General features: G+C 47.4%; 1 protein-coding gene across 2 annotated transcripts; it reads left to right on the plus strand.

The window, feature by feature from the left end:
* The first annotated feature begins 244 nt into the window (after window positions 1-244).
* Window positions 245-15532, plus strand: stil (STIL centriolar assembly protein). 2 transcript variants are annotated; one of them, XM_049587504.1, is made up of 16 exons: window positions 245-598; window positions 2972-3079; window positions 3302-3417; window positions 3500-3687; window positions 3766-4013; window positions 8788-8871; window positions 9100-9186; window positions 9264-9417; window positions 9495-9598; window positions 10241-10349; window positions 10668-11576; window positions 11732-11831; window positions 12500-12725; window positions 12919-13009; window positions 13300-13568; window positions 13951-15532. In XM_049587504.1, exons 1-16 carry the CDS (start codon window positions 519-521, stop codon window positions 14507-14509), a joined length of 3432 nt encoding a protein of 1143 aa, XP_049443461.1. In that variant the 5' UTR covers window positions 245-518; the 3' UTR covers window positions 14510-15532. The 2 variants fall into 2 exon arrangements, with proteins under 2 accessions (XP_049443461.1, XP_049443462.1); XM_049587505.1 differs by having other exon boundaries at window positions 9498-9598.
* The last annotated feature ends 507 nt before the right edge of the window (window positions 15533-16039 follow it).

The raw sequence follows: 16039 nt of genomic DNA on the forward strand, positions 1-16039 counted from the left end.
CATGTGATGACGTGATGACAGCGCAGGTGTTGTGACGTAATGTGAATAAGCAATACTTGGCTATGACACAACCTGTGAGACCTGAGGGGGCGGTGTCGAGCTTCAGTCCGTTTAATCTGCTGCTGACGTCACGAGCAGGACCAGAAAAAGACGGGAGCGGAAGCGGCACGCCATTGGTCAGAACCGCTCCGGCGGAGCTTCCTTATTGGCTGGTGGAGTCGCCCCGCCACTGAGTGTAGAAACAGCGCCATAATTAAACAGCTTGTTGTTTTGTGCCGAATCAAACTTTCACAGATCCGCTGAACTGAAGTTAACTCAGAGTTTGTGACTTCATTTAACGTTCCGTTACCGACCGAGAGGCGCGAGCTCAGTCCCGTATGTGACGCTAACGGAGCTAACGGAGAGAGCCGATCCTCTGATGCTAACCAGGCTAACGTTAGCAGGTGTTAGCAAGTCACCGCGGTGTTTTCCGGCGTTTAGTGACCGTTAACAGTTCCAGTGTGCCGGCCGCAGCAGGGATGAGCTGCCCGGTGAAGCTCCAGGCTCTACCGACCGGAGTGTTTGACACGGTCTTTACACCGGAGAACATGAGAGGAAGGTGAGTTCATGTTGGCACACGGCACGGTCCAGGTGAGCTACACCTGCTGCTAATGTACCGTTACGGGTCAGTGAGAGTCAGATCCACATCCTTCACCTCACTAACAACTCTCACACTGCAGCATGAAATACTCCGTTACAAATACAAGAGCTGCAGGAAACACGTTACTCAAGTTACAGTACCGAAGTCTGAACATCAGGGGCGTTTCTATGGTCGGAGGAGACTGGGGCCCCAGCCCTGAGCTCTGTAGGGGCCCCAGCCCTGAGCTCTGTAGGGTCCCCAGCCCTGAGCTCTGTAGGGGCCCCAGCCCTGAGCTCTGTAGGGGCCCCAGCCCTGAGCTCTGTAGGGGCCCAGCCCTTTGATGCATTTTTTACTCACTCTGGCGTCTGATTAACCCTAAAATGTTTTTTTTCCAGATTAATTGTAAATTGTGATGTTAAAATATGAGTAGTTGTTCGGCCCTGATCACACAGACTGTGTTTTAATAATAGTTTTTAATGAGAATAAAACTTTACTCCCTGTCTTTGCTTCCTGAAATAATATCATGATATTTCATGGTATTTTTGCGAAAACAATATTCTTGACAATATGACAAATTAGTAAATAAATATTTAAGTATTACTTTAAGAAAATAAAAGCGCAACAAAATCAGTGATGCAGAGGAGAAACTGGTGGTAGTGGTTGCTGGATACCCAGAGCTATACGACTTTACAAAGCACAGTTAGCACCATCTGAATAGAAAACAGCAGATAAGTGCAGTACTGTAAATGTCCATGATGGAGGAGAAGCTCCTGGACCAACTGGTGGTACTCCCCATGATCCAGCCTCTTTTTTAGGGTCTCATGTACCCACACAGATCTCTGTTTATCTGCTGACAGCCTCTCACCCTCAACCAGAGCTACAGACAGCACCCTCTGCACAGAAACTGTAGACTGATCAGGTTGGGGCGGCAGTAGCTCAGTCCATAGGGACTTGGGTTGGGAACCGGAGGGTCGCCTGTTCGAGTCCCCATGCGGACCAAAATATGGAGCGTGGACTGGTGGCTGGAGAGGTGCCAGTTCACCTCCTGGGCACTGCCGAGGTGCCCTTGAGCAAGGCACCGAACCCCCCAGCTGCTCGGGGTGCCTGACCAAGGGCAGCCCCCTCACTCTGACATCTCTCCACTTTGTGCATGTATAGGTCCTGTTTGTGTCTGTGTGTGTCTTTCAGACCTGTGTGTAACTGACAAGCAAGAGTGAAAACATTGAATTTCCCTCAGGGGGATTAATAAAGGAAATAAAGTAAAGTAAATAAAGTGATGAGGTGATGAGGTGGTTGCCTGGCAACAATAAAAAGCCGCAGCAAGTGTTTTTTTTTTTTAAATTTATTAGTGGCATTTAATTAACACCTCGCTGTCACTCTCTGTGTGATCGGGGCCTAAACTGCTGGATGTGCTTCACTCACCAGCCCAAAAGAACAATGGTGATCTGATGAGGGCTGAGAGACACTGGACTCCAGCAGCCACAGTGGTGGGTGGACAACCCTGGTTGGGGACAAAACACGACATCTGAGGACGTGTTTTTGGGGCTCTGGGAAACACTGATGCTCATGTCTTACCATTTCCTGTCATTTTACAGAGAAACAACTGATCAGCTGATTGAGAAAGGAAACCGATGAATGACAATCAAAATAAAAGTTAGTTTGCAGCCCTGCACGGTGACAGAAAAGTGTAGAGAGAGAGAGAGAAGTAAAAACCATTAAAGTCAAAGTTAGAGGAGAAGCAGTGAACACAGTAGAGACAGTGAAGCTCAGTGTGCAGCTGACACAGTTGGTGTTCATCAGTTCGTTGATACAAACAGCTGCTGCTCCATCAGTTAATCTGATATTTGATGGTTGGAGTCATTCTTCAGTTTCAGCCTCTGAATTAGTTTTTTCTTTGGTGTGATTGGCTGAACTGTGAATCACACCACTGTCACTGTTTGTACTTGGTCTCTAGTTTCTGTTGTATTTCAGTTTATAGACTTTATTTATGTTTAATCAGATCTTATTTGTGTCCGTGTGCTGCTGCAGCAACTGAATTCATCTGATCTTAGAGTGAATATCTGAAGTTTGGAGAGCAGTCTCATGTCATTACTTTATCTCCATCACATGTGAAAAATAAACGGAAGTGTAGAAGTCACTCTGTTAGCGAGCTGTTTAAGGACGAAGCTGAGACTCGGATATCTTCAGGATGTTTGTGATGTTGGTTTGAATAAATGAGTGACGTCACCTGTAGGAAGATGTGATGATTCGTTAGTATCTGTTTGACAGTAGGTCGATCAGAAGGTGACTGAGCTGATGAGGAGAATGAGTTTGGAAATAAAGAGAAGTAAAAGAACCTCTTTTGTTGTTCAGAGCCTCGATGAACTCCGTCACTCCGCTCAGTTTCCCCAAATCCAGATTGGCTCTGTGGGACGGCAGCCCTGCTGGAGAGAAGCTCCGCCTTCAGCTCTGCGCTCACAGGTAAACACACACACACACACACACAGATTCACTGACGGGCTCTGCTGTCGCCGACACTCATCCAACAGGCTGAATCAGCTGTTTCATGTGTTGATGAGTCAGGACCCTGATGTCTGAAATATGATCTGTATGTTGGAGCGTCACTGTGCTTCATTAATAACAGTGTGTTACAGCTTCTTTACCACAGTGTGTGTGTGTGTGTGTGTGTGTGTGTGTGTGTAGGAAGCCTCGCCTGGTGCTGTCAGAAAAAGCTCTGCGTCTGGCTCAGCGTCACGCCCGTCACAGCAACAAGCCCCGCCTCCTGTGTTTCCTCCTGGGATCAGTGTGTGTCGACGCAGGTAAGAGTTCCCCTGTGTCTCAGCCTCAGCTCTGATTGGTCCAGTTCCACGCAGTAGGATGATTATGACCTCTTGTGTCCAGATGAGGAGGGCGTCACTGTGACTCTGGACCGCTTTGATCCGGGTCGGGACCAGGGCGGAGCCTCAGGCAGGGTCCCCTCTGCTCTGCTGCCTGGAGACGTCCTGGTGCCCTGTTTGTTCTCCACACAGACTGAGGCCGCGTCTGACGCTGTCGTCCAATCAGAGGCTGAGCTACATCACTGCTTCAAGGTGAGTTAGACACCCACAGCACAGAGGTCAGAGGTCGGCGTCCTGTCTGTCTGTCTGACTTCTGTCTGTCTGTCTCAGGCGTTGCAGCAGTGTGTGAGCAGCAGACAGACTCTGGGACTATCTCAGCTGATGGAGGTCAGAGGTCACGTGATCGTGTCTCACCAGTCTGACGCTGCGACATTCGTCCTCAGCTGGTCGGCTGTCTGTCCGTCTGTCAGCGTGGACGTTCAGCTGGTCCGGGCCGTTCCCATCATCCCCACCGCTCTGCTGAGGAGTCTGACCAGCATCCACCGGCCGCCGCCGCACGCCACCAATCGACAGAGAGGGTAAGAGCCACATCGTCTCAGACACAGTCTCTGCAGCTCCTTAAAATGTCTCAAATTGAATTTTAAATATTAGGTCTTAACGTCAGTAGTGTGAGGATGGACGCATCACTGATGTTACTGCGTCCCTGCTCAGTGATGATGATGATGATGACGATGATGATGACGTGCTGAAGGATTTTAGACTCCTTCCTGGGTGGAGATGATAATCGTCTTGAGGAAGAAGCCTCCACCTCTTCCTCCAGCGTAGGGCTGCACAGTATATGCGGTAGACGGTAGAAATGATATAAATTTGGCCCACGGTAGAGATTTGCGCTCTACCGTCCTATCGTCGATGACATCATCGCACCTGCCTCAGTGTGAAAATGGCTGCGAGCACAGAGACAGCAGAGCAAGAGGAGCTGGTTCACGTCCGTGATTTAGCGTAGCACGTGCAACATGTGTTGCTGGAGAACTTGTGAGTGAGTGAGTTAATGTCTTATGAACAGCCCCGGACTTCTCAGACTCTTTTAGCGACTTACCGCTCAGAGGGAACTCATTCAGTGTCTCCTCTGGCAGCAGCACAGCATCTCTCCCTCTCCTCTCTCGCCGTGCGCACACGGGAGTTGGTTTTCGGCAAGAGAGTTTGTCATAAACCTTTGGTAATGTAAACCTATGTGACGCTTGGGGCTCCACAAAACTCCATATGTGAATGTGTGATAGTTGTGGTATCATAGCAGCCTGTCACAGGTTACAGCTGATGATTAGAGGAGAAATGGCAGAGCATAAAGGTCCAGGTGGAAAAAACACAACTCAGTCATTTAGGATTTTGCTAAAAGAAGGAAATTACCTTTTGATATAGATCCCAGGGGACATTTTGCACCATAGAGTACTGGGTTTTAATTTTGAGTTTTGAGATCTGCATTCTGCACAATAAATGCTCTAAAAAATGCATTATATCTTTGCTTTTGTTGTTGTTGTTGTTTTTTTTTTGTTTTTATCAATTTAGCTTTGCTAAGGGACTACAAAACCCATTTAGAAACACTTCTATTATAACTTTGACACTTAAATTTATACTGCGATATATACTGTTACCGTGAAGGGATTCGATTTATACCGTGATATGAATTTTAGGTCATACCGCCCAGCCCTACTCCAGCGTTTGTTCTTTAGTCATAAGGTTTAATGTCGACAGCATTTTATGGAAATGTTTTATTCTTTTTTTTTATTGAGTTTGTTTGAACTTTTTGTTTTTTATCTGCTGGTTTGAGTCTGAAAAAGGTCGGTGTTGGAGGTCATAGTGGGACCTGTTACCACCTGTTTTCATTCATCCATTTGGTTCCACCCAAAAAATATCATCTGAAGGTTGTTGTGTGTCATCATGTCACTATACGCACCATTACAGGCCCAGCAGGGTGTTGGTGATCGGCACATCTGGGACTGTGTGTTGTCATGTTCAGTGTGTTTCCATTTACACACCTACAGCGCATCTTGTTCTGCTTCTGCGGCCTGAGGCTGTATGAAGACAGCGGGCATCAGGAGCTGACCTCCGGTTTGTTTTTTCCTCCTCCTGGTGATCAGCACGTCTGGGCGATGTTATGGGCCTTTTCCACTGTCACTTTTGGTCGTGCCGACTCAAGCCATGTTACGCTGATTTACGTTTCCATTATCAGTTAAGACACACCGTTTCACGCCGAGCTGTGCCAGAGATGGACCGTTTCCAGCGTAGGTCCAAAAGCCAGGCCGCCTGTCTTCAAGCAGGTAACAGTGATATCTCACTGACCACAGCCAACCCCCGACCCTGCTTATGAAACAAGCCATGTGTGTTGTGTGTCTGCAGCAGACCAGAGAGACAGGTGTCTATAAAAGTCTCTGTGTGTTCAGCTCTCAGTGCGTCTGTAGCTTCTGACTGAAGCTCTGTGGTTTGAAGTTTAGGTTCTCTCCTGCGTCCTGTTTTTACTTTAGACATCTGATTTATTTCACTGTTTCATGTTCGCTATCAGCCGTGTGAGAAGTTGTGTGAAGTTGCTGCTCAAAAACTCAACATTTCCTTATTTTGCTGCTTTACAATAAAAGTTTTTCCACAACAAAATAAATTGGGACTTTTATTGTGAAGAATGTACAGGAAATGAAACGTGTGAATTAGCGAAACTTTATCAGCAGCTTTCTTCAATAAAGACAAGTCTAAAAATACGGCAGGAAGAGTAAAAGCAGAAACAGCCACAGTGAGATGATGATGATGATGATGATGAAGAGCTGCAGACAAACAGCTCACCTCCAACAGGTAAACTTCTTTTACCTGCTGTGATGGAAAAACACCTGCAGCAACAATAACAGGGACTGTAGCTGTGGATCAGCCCATTGCTGTTAACCCTGTGGGCCTGAACGACGCATAGTGCGTCCAAATTCACACCTGTTCTTCTTTCTGGATTTTCTCCACAACCGTGCGTCATAGTGAGAAGCCACGCATATCACGTGAAAACAGCAGAACCGCAGCTTTCACACTTGTCGGTAGTCCAATGTTTTCACAAGGAAAAACAATGATAAAGTTACACTAAAATTATGTATAACAGAGCTTTCATACAACTCTGCACACACATTACTCTTGGATGGATTACTCATGAATGCAGGCTTGCACAGAAATGCCACGCATATCACATGAAAGTGCAGGAGCAGAGCTTTCCAATGATAATTGTCTACAAAATAAAAACCTGACAAATTTCTTTACAATCCATGATACAGATCTTGTTATCAGTCACTTCATATAGTGAGGAATAATATCATTACTATTCTTCCATGATCTTAGATGTAAATATTGCATGTTTCTTTCAGATAAAACACATGTTTGACTTGTGAATGAGTCAATGGAATTTCTTGCAATAATGAAAAAATACTGGCAATCATGTCCGCCTGGCACAAACCACATGTTTTGGACAACTGTGAAGTGACAGAATGCCCCACCATCATGGTTCTTATATTGCCAGATTCCAGAGAGTCTCCCCTCTTCAGATATGGCAGAATATGTCTTCTTCCAACTTGCTATGGTGAGATACATGTAAAAATGTAAGAATTTAGGCACACGGATTTGTTTTTTCATTCAATTTTCAATTTCAATTTTATTTATAAAGCCCAATATCACAAATCACAATTTGCCTCACAGGGCTTTACAGCATACGACATCCCTCTGTCCTTAAGACCCTCACAGCTGATCAGGAAAAACTCCCCAAAAAACCCTTTAACGGGGGAAAAAAACGGTAGAAACCTCAGGAAGAGCAACTGAGGAGGGATCCCTCTTCCAGGACGGACAGACGTGCAATAGATGTCGTACAGAACAGATCAGCATAACAAATTAACAGAGAGAGAGAGAGAGAGAGAGAGAGAGAGAGAGAGAGAGAGAGATATGCAGGTAATGACAGTAGCTTACAACAACATTATTGAAAGTAATAATATTATAGTTATAGTTCTGGCTACTGTGGTACAATATGTTGAAAGTATGTATTAATATCTGGCAGTATACATGTGTGACAATAGTCATATGTGTATAATAACAGTAGAAGTATGACTAATGACTAATGATGGCAGCAGCAGCAGGAGGCATCTGGCAGGACCACGGCAGCAGCACAACCACACACGTCACGCTGTCCAGGCACCGCTGTGATATGAGTTAATCTGAGAGACAGTGGAGCACAAAGGCTCATTGATATAAAAATGAATATAAAATACAGGCACATAGAAAGACATGGATGCAGCTGTAGGAGATGTAATGGTGGCAAATCTGGTTAGCCCAGACTGTCCTGAAAATAACAAGATGTAGCATGTGCATGTAGCCTTTATAATGACTGTGATATGAGCTTAAAAGTAAAGGCAGGAAAATAACCCCAAAAAAGACACCTTCAGCAGGTAGACCTGTTGTCATGGAAATGTAAATCCCTGCCGCGCTGGGCTGACGGCTTAAAGTCAGTTTTAAAGTTGTGTCTCAGGTCAATGCTGAGCCTACGCCTCTGTGAGCAGTTACACCTGTGCAATGGTGTCTGTGTCACTCTGCACTTACACCTCCAAAACACCAGTTGGCGGTGGGGTTTCACACTTGTCTTTATCTGGACACATTTTGCCCACAAATACAACATGCTAACGTTATTAGCACAAGCCTGTGGCATTTTACATTGTATAAATGAGCCTAGCAGCTAGCAGAGATTTCCTCTGCACATATTTCAGCCAGGATAAATCACACACAGTGTGTGGAGGCTTTATTGTCTTCACAATTTATTGTTTCTTATCTGTGAAATTAAAGTAAATCAAAGCTTTGTTTCCACTGAGGGAAATGGTTTCAGCTCACAGAGACAGACAGGAGGTCTGCGTCACTGTGACGCTGTGGAGTTACATCTCTGGGGAGGTGCACGTCAGGCTATGGTGTAGGTATGGTGTAGATTCAACACAGAAGTATAAATCCCTCTTCAACCAAACCAAGCCAGCCCATGACTGTCAAAAAGGGGTGTCAGTATATGTAGGAAGTGTTTCCACTCACATCTCCTACAGCTGCAGAGCGACGCAGACACACAGTCCTGTTCTTATACATAACTCTCTGTGGTGCTGCTGGAGCTGACCGACACACCTGGGACCGGCAGGTGTCTTCAGCTCCAGTGTTTTCATCTGCGCTCGTCACAGTGACGACTGGCACGCCATTCTGTTTGTTGAGAAGGTTTTGAAACATGAAACATAAGAGTCTGCAGCTGCAGACGACCTGTCAGAGGCGAGTTGTTCTGTCACATGACGTGGATCATTGTGTTTGTGTCTGCAGGTTTCTCACCATGGATCAGAGCAGGAAACTGCTGCTGCTGCTGGAGTCTGATCCCAAAGCCTCCAACCTGCCGCTGGTCGGACTGTGAGTAACTCCGTCCCTCAATCTGATTTATTAAATATTACACTCATCAATCAACCACAGTCGGCTCAGATGAGACGTTTGACACACGTACAGTTCAGTTTGACTTTTAGTCAGTAATAAGATGGGTTATTATGGAAATGTATGGATACAATCTGAACTGTCCTTTAAATGTACCAAAACACTGATGTTTAACCTGCGTGGTTAACTGTACTTCCTGTCATGTGACAGCTGGCTGAGTGGAGTCACACACGTCCACAACCCTCAGGTGTGGGCCTGGTGTCTGAGGTTCCTGTTTAGCTCCGCCCTCCAGGACAGGTGAGTTCACCTGATGAGTTCACGTCAGTAGATGTTGAGTTGTTGTGGAGTCACTGAGTGTTCCTCTGCTGTTTCAGAGTTCTGTCAGAGAGCCGCTGTTTCCTCCTCGTCCTGTTTGGCTCCACCCACAGAGCTCCTCAGTTCTTCCAGTGTCGAGGACCAGGACCAGGACCAGGAGCCCAGCTGGACTACCAGCTGCTGACGGCCTCCCACAGTGTCACACTGTACCAGGTAACGACACACCTGAGCCCTCAGCAGGTTCCTCTGAGAGGCGGCGGGGCTGACTGTTGATGACTGTGGACCTCCAGCAGGTGGCGTCGGTGGAGGGTCGGACTCTGCAGTGTGAGCTGGACTCAGAGGATCACAGCAGACAGATGGACATCTTCAGAGACGCTCTGACCTCCTTCAACAGGTACCACTGTTTAAAGGAACAGTACAACATTTACTGAGCTCTGCTGTCTCCAAAGCTTCGTTCCCACCAGCAGTAAGCCTTCAGACATGGTACCTAGACCCTGGGTGTGTTCAGACAGTCCTCTTAAATGTGGGCGGGGTTGTTGTCACTCACTGCTCCGTCCAGCACTCGCTGTATTTCCTCATCAGCGGTGACACAGATGGAAGTCTGCACCTGGTTTATCGTCCACAGAACGAGGCTGCTGTTGGGTCAGGACAGCGCCGCTAACAGTAACTGCTGAATGAGCAGCTGTGTTAGCGACTTCCCGCCAGACGCAGCTGGTCCGCATCGCAGAGCATAAGGCTAACTGAGCGGTGGAGAGCAGAGGGTGGGGCCTAACACACATGTTGTATCTTCATGTCTCTGAGTGTTCACAGACCATCACTCCACTCTGACATCATCATTTATAACTTTCAGTTATTTATGCAGATAAAATAAGTTGTGGGAAAAAAACTGTCCACAACTTCTGAGATTTTAGTTTCTGTTCTGGCTGTTGAGTGTCTCAGTGGACCGACGGTCCCTGAAGGCATCACTGTGGACTCTGACATCAGAGGACATGTTGGACGCAGCTGTTTGGTCTGAACTGGTCCTCTCTGTCCACAGAGCCGTCCCTCCAGCTGTCGGTCTGTCTGTCAGCGATCAGGACTCCGGAGTCGAGGACGAAGACGTGTCTCCACGACCGTCCCCGAGTCCCCACCCCCCCGCTCAGCAGGTCAGACGTGCATCCATCACATCACTGCAGTTGTCATGACAACAGGATCACTGACACATGTCCCTGCAAACAGTGTGAATGTGAAGCTCTCTGATTGGCTGTCTGTTGGTGAAATGCACTCTGGGAGTCGTAGTTGACTTCTTCAGGATTCTTTTTAGCAAAGAAACATGTTTTAATGTTTTGTTCTGATGATTCGACTCGAGTGTTTCATGTCCATCTGTGACATCACCACAGTGTCACAGCAGACAGCCAATAAGCAGCAGGACAGTCGAGCTCCTGAGTCACGTATTCATCAATCGATTGATTATTGTGTCTCAGGTTCGGAGGGTTCAGCCGTCTGTTCCTGAACTCTCTCTGCTGATTGACGGCAGCTTCGCCTCCAATCACAGCGGCTGGCAGGACCCTGGCTCCGCCCACAGGCCTCCTCCTGCTCCTCCTGCCGCTGACAGGAAGTCTGCTCCTCCAACCAGAAACATCTCTGCCTCCTCCTCAGCTCCCAGACCTGCAGCTCCTCCTCACCTCCACAGCACCCCCAACTCCAACGTGCAGCAGCCCTGCACCTGCTGCTCCACCCACACCTACAACTGCACCTCCATCTTCTCCTCCTCCCCGGGGCTCCACCCTGCCACTGCTCCTCCACCTGCTGCTTACTCACATCATCACCACAACACTCCTCCTGCTCCATCCAGTCTCCACTCTGCTCTTCCACCTCCACCTGCTCAGTCCCATCACACTCCTCCTCCTCCATCCTCCTATCATCACACTCCTCCTCCATCCTCCCATCACCAAACTCCTCCTCCATCCTCCCATCACCAAACTCCTCCTCCATCCTCCCATCACCAAACTCCTCCTCCATCCTCCCCTCGCCAAACTCCTCCCCACTCCAGCGACCATCTGACCACTCCTTCTGTCCCTCCTTCCTCCAGTGACGATACTCCTCTGTCCTCCCATCACCATACTCCACCTCCCCCCTCCACTGCTCCTCCTCTCTCCCTACTCCTCCCTACTCCTCCCTGTCCCCGCAGCTGCCCTCCTCCCGCCCTGTGGTGCAGTGACCTCCCCTCTCCTCACCCCTCCTGTCCGGCATCAGACGCTACGTCTCCCCCCTGGTTCTCCCACCCCTCCTGCATGAATCAGTTTTGTGATCAGGTGGGCGGAGTCGTCCCATCTGACGCCTACCAGCTCCTCCTTCATCAGGACCGACAGCTCCGCCTCCTACAGGCACAGGTGAGAACAACACCTGGTTCATTTAAAGGAGCGCTCCACAGACTCATCATGTCACTCCCTGAACTCCTTTTTATTCCACACATTCTTCTTTGTCAGGTTGTCACGGTTACAGCTGTTGTTTGAAGGTGAGCTGACTGTTTTCTAAACGTCCTCAGGTCCAGATGTTGCTGGAGGCTCAGGGGAAACTTCAGTCCTCCAGTCGGCAGGTCGACACTCACGCACCCCCGAACACTGCCAGCATCGCTGTAGGGACAGGTGATTCTTCTTCTTCTTCTTCTTCTTCTTCTTCTTCTTTTTCTTTTTCTTCTCTTTTTCTTTTTGTGATGATCATACTGACATCACATCATCTTTCACCACAGTTTCAGTGTTTCTGTCACAGACATAATAAAACAAAAAGTATTTACTTTGAACTCAACACTTCCTGTTTCTGTTTCAAAATAAAAGTCCCCAGACAGCATTTCTGTGGACAATCCCTTCATTTGTTAGCATGAGGCTTTTATTGTGAAATATTTGCAGGACCATGTTGTTGATGATGCAGCAGCTGCAGCATTACATAAACTTGTAGTGTTCTGACTTTTAGTTGTGAAAATACTTAAGTTACAGCAGCAGGCGGCACCACCTGTGTGAACACTGCACGCATCAGCGTCTGGAGTTGTTTTAGCGTTTTAGTGTAGACGGAGATATTTTGTAAAACGAACACGTGTGGACAGAATTCTTTTTTAAAACAGAGGGAAAAAAATATAATATATACCTGGATCCGTACAGACGGGAGCTGAGAGTTTGTTTTCATTTAAAAAGTTTTAAATTGTTCTGCTGACGAAGCCTCCTCCTCCTCCTCCTCCTCCTCCTCCTCCTCCTCCTCCAGTACCGACTCACCTGTGTGCAGCAGGTGTGATTTACATCTGATATGCTCTTGTTCTCAGGTGCCAGTCTGTTCTGGGGGGATCCTGTCCAGTTCCCCCTCCCCCATCAGGAGGGACAGGCTCCTCTCCCCTCCTCCCCCACGCCTCCACACTCGTCCTCTCTCAGCCCCTCCTCCTGCAAACCCCCATCACACGCTGACCTGTCCGTCATTGGGCCAGTGGGTGGAGCTGAGGATGGTGACATCACAGGTCAGGGGGCTGCCTGCTCCCCCTCTGGTCAGCACAGGTGAGACTCTGCTAACGTCAGGTAGCATCCCAAGGCCTGTTTCAGTACGTCAGTCAGGTTGTCCCCACCTGTCTGAAACCACTGACTGGATAAAGGTGTCAGTTAAAAACATGTGATGTCAGACTTGTGACTTGTCGTTAAAGACTTGTGACTTGAGACTGTGAGTTGATTTCGGACCTGTGGTGTGTTTCAGTTTCAGCCGTCTGCAAAGTCCAGTCCTGGGAGAGAGTGTCAGCATGTACGGAGCTGCAGACGACCAGCAGAGCTTCTTCCACAGCCTAAAGGTAACATCCTCGACAAACAAACAACAACAAAATTAACAAACGACAACAAAATTAACAAGAACAAAAATAAGAACAACAAAAGTTGAATAAAAACAATAACAGAAAAAAGAACAATATCACAAGATAAAAAGAAACATGGGGTCTGTGACATTATCACATGATAAAAACCAACATGGGGTCTGTGACATCATCACATGATAAAAACCAACAATAATAAACAAACAATAAACAATAATAATAATAATAATAGGTGTTAAATACTCAGGAAGTTCTTCTCTGTGTCTCCTCAGAATCAGCTGACCAGTCGTCTCCAGGAGTCAGATGGTAAACAGGAAGTGGAGCAGGAGGAGTCCAGGAGGAGGAGCCTGTCTGCGGTTTCTGACCACTCCCAGTCCTCCCAGTGTTCCCAGTTCTCTCAGTCTAGGAGCAAACAGAGCTGTGGTGGAGACCTGGTGGTCAGTGCCACCGTGAGGCAGCTGCAGCAGCTCGGAGTCGACGTAGACCGAGAGGATCTGACGGCGTCAGACAGACGAGTGCAGCAGACTGTGGAGAGCAGCAGGTACTGACCTCACCTGGACACACCTCAGGGCTCCTTCATGCTTCTGCTCAGGTCTCAGGCTGAGGGCGACACAGGTGACCCTCACTCACTCACTGTCTGTGTCGCTCTGCAGTTACACCTCCCACACAGCAGGTGTCAGTGGAGTCTCTCTGACACTGTGTGAAGCTCACTGAGGTCTGACTCATTCAGCCAACAGTTTTAATTTATTCATAAAACACATTAATGTCAGTTTTTAGTTAAAAATGAAATAATGATTTTTTTTTAAGAATCTCACTGATTTATTTTAATGATCAGATCTCGACACTTTTTACAGTGTGTGAATCTTCCTGACGGCTCAGATCAGCTGATGTCACATGACCCCTGTGCGTCTGTGTGTTTACAGCACTCTGGCGAGCATCAACCCGGCGGCCGTTCTGTCTCGACTGAGCGTGAGTGAGCCGACAGCGAGCTCGCTGTTCCCAGGAGGCAGCGTGGATCTGAGTCTAGAGGCCAACGCCATCGCCCTGCGCTACCTGAGTGACTCTCAGCTCAGCAGACTGTCTCTGGGAGGCCACACCCCCTGCACAGGCCCCGCCTCCTCCAACGACTCCCTGCTGTCACCCAGCAACATGTCTCTGGCCACCAGGAAGTACATGAGGAGGTATGGCCTGATAGAGGAGGAAGAGGAGGAGGAGGAGGAGGTCGATGCTCAGAAGGTGTTGGTTCGCCAGCCACTGACTGAAGCTCTGAATGTGAAGCTCCTCCCACAGAGTCAGCTGATCCGGGACCTGAGGCCCAAAATGCAGCTGTTAGCCGGCGGCACCAAACCGACCGCAGCCGACAAGGAGAACTGTTCCAGCAGGCGGCCATCTTTAGTGAGTGCGGGCAGCCTTGAGACGGAAGGATCAGTGGGAAACATCCTGGACCTGAGCCGCCTTAGACAGCTGCCCAAACTCTTCTGACTCTCTCGTATTTAAAATGGAGTCTGGTCTGAGCTGCGGCGCCCAGTGCGGAGACCGATTAGACTTCAAACAGCCACCAAATACTTTACACTGAAATTTAAACTTTTACTTTGGAAACACTCTGAATTCATGTTGATATAAAATCTGAAATTTCCTGATTTGCAGTTTTAAAAGTTGATTTTTTATTTTATTTTTTTTCTCAATTTTCACAAATTCAGATGCAAAATTTCAAGTTTCAGGATAAAAAACAAAAAAGATTCACACTGGTCAAAACGTGTAACAGGAACACCTGGGCTCCGTGTGACAGGACAGGTGAAGGAGTCGAGTGCAGTCAAACCAGCCTCTGACCTATCAGAGCGCAGCGCGTCCGTGATGTCAGAGGCTGACGGAGCTCTGACAAGTCGTCCTGTTTGTTGTTTGTCATGCTTGTTTCTGGATCTGAATACGACCAATCAGATTACAGCAGTATCAGTCTTTTTAAATTCTTTAACTTCTTAAACTAAAACAAATCTGTGAACGTTGTGGAAAATGATTCAAATTGAGCTTTTTGAAATCAAGAAATATAAAAATCTAAATTCAGTTTTCAAAGACAAAGTTTTAAATAATTTCAGTATCAAACATTCAGTGACTGTTTGAATTTAAATCCTTGTGTCTCTGATCAGCTGCCGTACGAGCTCTGTGCTGGTCTGACTTGTGTCCTGCTTTGTGGTGGAACTGGTTTTACTGGAAGCCCTCCATCTTCAGTCAGCTGTGAGAACTGGTGTGAAACACTCTGTGTCCAACCGGCTGCAGCGTCTCAAAGCTGATCTTATTAAACGTACTCACGTCCTGGTTTTTATGGACTTACTGGTTTTACTGGAAATCTGCCACCTTGTGTCTGTTTTGACTCTTTTTATCGGAAGTTTGTGTGTTTGAGCTTTTTGTCGTCACTTCCTGTTTTAATGTGAAAAGTCTTTTGCACTGCATTGTTTTTTAATATTTATGATTTCACAAATAAAACTCGTCACACTTTTAACACCTGAACATGTTTCTATGTGACGACGTCAGAGCCGCACACACGCCTCGTTTTTGTGTGTCCTCAAGTCAGTTGTCGATGTGCAGCAGGCGAGATCAGAAGCAGTGCGAGCAAATGTGGGACATCTGAGCTTTGGTTTCCCAGGCTGATGAAGATGCTGCTGATGAAGATGCTGCTGATGAAGATGATGCTGATGAAGATGCTGCCCGTCAAAGGACAAGTTTAATATTTCCTGAAATGTTGAACATTAAAGGGACAGTTCACACGTTCACATGTTGACACGTTGACACGTTCACATGTCGTGCTGTGTGAGGCACTGATCCACAGTCAGTGTGTTTCCTACAGCAGACGTCAGTCAGCAGTTTGGAGTCTGACATGGAGGATGAAGGATGTCCTGCTGTGGGCGGAGTCAGAAACTAAATGTGTTTTAGACTCCTTAAAAATCATCCTCAGTTTAAGTGTACGTTATATTGACAATATTTTCACTGCTTCATCTTAATGTCACACTGACGATA

Source organism: Epinephelus fuscoguttatus, linkage group LG10 (assembly GCF_011397635.1).
Source record: "Epinephelus fuscoguttatus linkage group LG10, E.fuscoguttatus.final_Chr_v1".
Classification (NCBI taxonomy): Eukaryota; Metazoa; Chordata; class Actinopteri; order Perciformes; family Serranidae; genus Epinephelus; species Epinephelus fuscoguttatus.

Excerpts from the sequence above, each read along its gene's own strand:
- stil (XM_049587504.1), top strand. The coding sequence starts at position 519 with ATGAGCTGCCCGGTGAAGCTCCAGGCTCTACCGACCGGAGTGTTTGAC. Across the intron at positions 3,418-3,499 it reads ATCAGTGTGTGTCGACGCAG|ATGAGGAGGGCGTCACTGTG; the intron begins GTAAGAGTTCCC and ends TCTTGTGTCCAG. Across the intron at positions 8,872-9,099 it reads AACCTGCCGCTGGTCGGACT|CTGGCTGAGTGGAGTCACAC; the intron begins GTGAGTAACTCC and ends GTCATGTGACAG.